At 49.6% G+C, this 5,000-nt stretch overlaps 1 protein-coding gene across 3 annotated transcripts in view; it reads right to left on the bottom strand.

Annotated features, from left to right (window-relative positions):
* The window catches only part of tfeb (transcription factor EB), a 35,351-nt gene that overhangs the window by 19,997 nt on the left and 10,354 nt on the right, over positions 1-5,000 (bottom strand). Inside the window, exon 2 of one of the 3 annotated variants that reach the window (XM_031567866.2) lies at positions 847-1,286. In XM_031567866.2, coding sequence (XP_031423726.1) covers positions 847-1,176 — 330 coding nt within the window. In that variant the 5' untranslated portion in view covers positions 1,177-1,286. Of the gene's footprint in view, positions 1-846; positions 1,401-5,000 lie in introns of those variants that run through there. The other 2 variants (XM_042707833.1, XM_031567867.2) reach the window with 2 other exon arrangements.

A 5,000-nucleotide genomic window follows, 5' to 3' on the forward strand; every position in this document is an offset into this window, starting at 1 on the left:
TAGTATCTCTGCACTGTACGAGGCCTTAGTATCTCTGCACTGTACGAGGCCTTAGTATCTCTGCACTGTACGAGTCCTTCCTTAGTATCTCTGCACTGTACGAGGCCTTAGTATCTCTGCCCTGTACGAGTCCTTCCTTAGTATCTCTGCACTGTACGAGGCCTTAGCATCTCTGCACTGTACGAGTCCTTCCTTAGCATCTCTGCACTGTACGAGGCCTTAGTATCTCTGCACTGTACGAGGCCTTAGCATCTCTGCACTGTATGAGGCCTTAGTATCTCTGCACTGTACAAGGCCTTAACATCTCTGCACTGTATGAGGCCTTAGTATCTCTGCCCTGTACGAAGCCTTAGTATCTCTGCCCTGTACGAGGCCTTAGTATATCTGCCCTGTACGAGGCCTTAGTATCTCTGCCCTGTACGAGGCCTTAGTAGCTCTGCCCTGTACGAGGCCTTAGTATCTCTGCACTGTACAAGGTCTTAGTATCTCTGCACTGTACGAGGCCTTAGCATCTCTGCACTGTATGAGGCCTTAGTATCTCTGCCCTGTACGAGGCCTTAGTATCTCTGCCCTGTACGAGGCCTTAGTATCTCTGCACTGTACGAGTCCTTCCTTAGTATCTCTGCCCTGTACGAGGCCTTAGTATCTCTGCCCTGTACGAGGCCTTAGTATCTCTGCACTGTACGAGTCCTTCCTTAGTATCTCTGCACTGTACGAGGCCTTAGTATCTCTGCGCTGTATGTGTCCTTAGTATATCTTCACACACACACACACACACACACACACACCCGCACACACACACACACACACACACACACACACACACACACACACTCTCTCTCTCACCTTGAGGACCTCCACGGGCACCTGCATGGGGCCCTGGAAGTGTGCTGGTGGTGTGCTGATGGCAGGAGTGGGTGCAGGGGGTCCAGGCATGCGCTGCTGCTGTTGCTGCTGTTGCTGCTGCTGCTGTTGATGATGCTGCTGCTGTTGATGCTGCTGCTGATGCTGCTGTTGATGTTGATGTTGTTGTTGTTGCTGCGGGTAGAGCATGGCCGCCTGCTGCTGCGCGTGAACATGCGCCTGTGCCTGCGCCTGCGCCTGCCGCTCACGCTGCTCCTCGTGCTGAAGCTGCTCCCGCATCAGCTGCAGGCGTAGCCCGATGCGCGACGCCATGGCTGCGGGGGGCGCTGCCGCCGCCGCTGGGGGGCGCGAGGAGGAGGGGGGGCGTGGGGGGCGGGCGGCGGCCGCCGAGGCGCAGTCCAGCCCGAGCACTGGAGGGGGCGCTGGAGAGGGAGAGAGAGGGAGAGGTTGAAATAAACACACCCTTATCGGCATGCGCAAACACAGACCCCCAGACCATCAGTCACTAAGACGCCCTCATGAGTCGTGACATGTCATATTAATGTCCTGGACTCATCCGAGACATGGAACATCATGGCTGTGTGTGTGTGTATGTGTGGGTGTGTGTGTGTGTGTCATATGAATGCTAATACACACAAACCCCAGAGCATGTCTTTGGAGAGTTGGCCAACAGTATGTTACAAATGCACCACTATAGCCCTCTAATAGACTCACACACACACACGCACACACACACACACACACTAGGGCTGAACGATTAATTGCATTTGCGATTTAATCGCGATATGATAGAACGCGATTTTCTAACCGCAACGTTCGCGATTAAAAAACGTGGTCTAAAAAAAAAAAAAAAAAAAAAAGTTTTTTTTTTTTTTTTTTTAAGATGGTACATTTTGCACACAGTGTTTAAAAAGTGCATGCCTAGTGTTTATACTTAAAATGACTTTTTTAGAATTACTTAAATGCACAGTGGCAAAGCCACCGATTTGTTGTTCTTGTTTCTGTAATGAGCAGTTAAATAAAAATGCAAAATGTGGGAAAGAATATTTTACACTAAATGTATCTAATATTGTGTTGGTCATATTTAAATCATTCATTACGTTTTGTTGGGGGAAAAAAGAGGATACAAAAAAAAAATTGCATATTAAATCGCAATCGCAATATTTTGGTAAAAAATCGCAATTAGATTATTTTCCCAAATCGTTCAGCCCTAACACACACACACACACACACACACACACACACACACACACTCACTCACACAGACATCAGAGCGCAGCGCAGCACACACACACACACACACACACACACACACAGACATCAGAGCGCAGCGCAGCACACACACACACACACACACACACACACACTCAGACTCTCACACACACACACACACACACACACACACAGACATCAGAGAGCAGCGCAGCACACAGACGGAGGGCCAGTGAGGAGGGGGCGTGGCCACGATTGGGGAAGTCATGTGAGGGTCATGCGCGCACACAACCCCCCCCCCCCCCCCCCCCACACACACACACACACACACGCACAACCCCAACCCCCAACATGTTTTTGAGACTCATGTGAGCAGCTTTTCTCAGATGGAAACACCCCAAAAACACTCACACGCTTGTTTACACACACACACACACCCATCACTATATAGTCTCATGCACACACACACACACACACACACACACACACCCACCCATCACTCTATAGTCTCATGACTTCACCTCTCTCTGACAGACACAGGGAACCCCAGGACCCAAACCTGACCTAAACCTGATCTAAACCTGACCTAAACCTGACCTAAACCTGGTCTAAACCTGGTCTGAGGTAGAGTTCAGTGGTAATCCACACACAGACAGGAGACTGCTGCTGCTTCATAGAGCAGATAAACAGCACAGAGATACACACCAGAACCACTGCGCACACACACACACACACACACACACACACACACACACACACACACACATACACACCAGAAACACTACACACACACACAAACATACCAGAAACATTACACACTCACACACACATACCAGAAACACTACACACACACAAACACAAATAACAGAGACACTACACACACATACACACACACACACACAGCACAAGGAACAGAGCTGGGCAGGCCTGCAGAGCTGGATACTGGAGAAAAGACGTATTGTACGAGGAGGTACCATAAGCAGAGCAGCTCCTATTGAGAGCACACTGAGGCAGCGCCTGTGTGTGTGTGTGTGTGTGTGAGAGACTGCATAGCGCTCGTGTACATTTCACAGCGGGGGGGGGGGGACACTGGGGGCTTTGTGGCGCAAGAGCCGGCGCAACGGACACTCCCAGGCTTTGTTACCGCGGTAACAGGGGGCTGGGCAGGGAAGGGGATGGATCCCGCGCCACACTACCACAAGACACAGGGCGACGCTGGGTAGTCACCATGGCAACACAGCTGTGCTGCATCACTGGAGACGGGGAAAAGATGGCTGGCCACAAGAACCCCCCATGGCATCACCCCTAACCCCTGACCCCTGAACCCTCAAGCCCTCGTGTCCTGCCCATGGCATCACCCCTGAACCCTCAAGCCCTCGTGTCCTGCCCATGGCATCACCCCTGAACCCTCAAGCCCTCGTGCCCTACCCCATGGCATCACCCCTGCCCCTCATCGGCCCACTGGAGAGGACCACAGCTAGGTGACCACAGTCAGTGCGAGGCCTTCAGACTCAATAACAAACACCACCGTGACTACTTCCTCCTTTCACAATAAAAGCCTCACAACTCAAACACTACTGCCCTACTGTGATCATAACCTCACAATGCTGATGCGACACACACACACACACACACACACAGACACACACACACACACAGACACAGACACAGACACAGACACGCACACACACACAGACACACACAGACACACAGACACACGCACACGCACACACACACACACAGACACACACACACACGCGTTCTAATTTTGCCAAGACTGACATTGAGACTGCTGAAGTACATTTCTTCACTGGATATCTTTACTGCAGCTAAGTCTTTAAGTCTACACCCAAGTTGACCTTGGCCTTGGGCGATGGGATGGGGGTCTGGATGGTGGGACTAGACTACCACACACACCATCACATTAATAACCTACAAATACACACTATCATGCTAATAAAATGCACTAGGCTGCTGCAGATGTTAAATAATCGTAATTCGATTATTTTCCCAAATCGTTCAGCCCTAATGGCCAGTGTCCTCTTCTTTGGCGTGGTGTGTTGGGGGGGTAACATCAACACAAGGGATGCAAACAAGATAAAGAAGCTGGTGAGGAAGGCTGGCTCCGTGGTGGGAATAGAACTGGACAATCTGGAGGCAGTTGCGGAGGAGAGGATGAGGAGGGAGCTGGATGCTATCCTGAGTAACCCCTCCCATCCCCTCTATGATGAGCTACAGCAGATGGGGAGCACGTTCAGCCACAGACTCACCCCTCCTCGGCACACCACAAAGCGCCTTGGCCAGTCCTTTGTGCCAGTAGCCATCAGACTCCACAACCAACACAACCGAACATAACTTTATGTCATTTACGCCAGCGGAGTTGTACTATCTTATCTATTTATTGTATCTATTTATTTTATTTCTTATTCAAATTTGTATTTATTTATTTTGATGTTTATGTATACCTTGATGCTTTAACACATGAATTTCCCTCACGGGATTAATAAAAGTTTATCTTATCTTATAACATACACACACCATCACATTAATAACACACAAACACACACCATCACATTAATAACACACACACACACACCATCACATTAATAATACACACACACACACACCATCACATTAATAACACACACACACAAATCCCACGGCACACATACACACAAATCCCACGGCACACACACGTTCAGAGTAGACCACTGGAGGACACTATTCAATGGGCCTTCATGCCACTGGTATCTCATGCAGTCCTGTAACTCTACTGGTTGGGTAAGATGTGATGGAAATTGATATTACCATTAATTTATAGACTTACATTGCATTGCAAGCATGTTCTCCTGTGTGTGTTCCTCCATAAGAAAATCCCCTCCCACTCACCTCCCCTTCCCAACCTTGACCTGTAGAACCTTCCC

The sequence above is a fragment of the Clupea harengus genome, chromosome 5, assembly GCF_900700415.2.
Source record: "Clupea harengus chromosome 5, Ch_v2.0.2, whole genome shotgun sequence".
In the NCBI taxonomy this organism is placed as follows: domain Eukaryota; kingdom Metazoa; phylum Chordata; class Actinopteri; order Clupeiformes; family Clupeidae; genus Clupea; species Clupea harengus.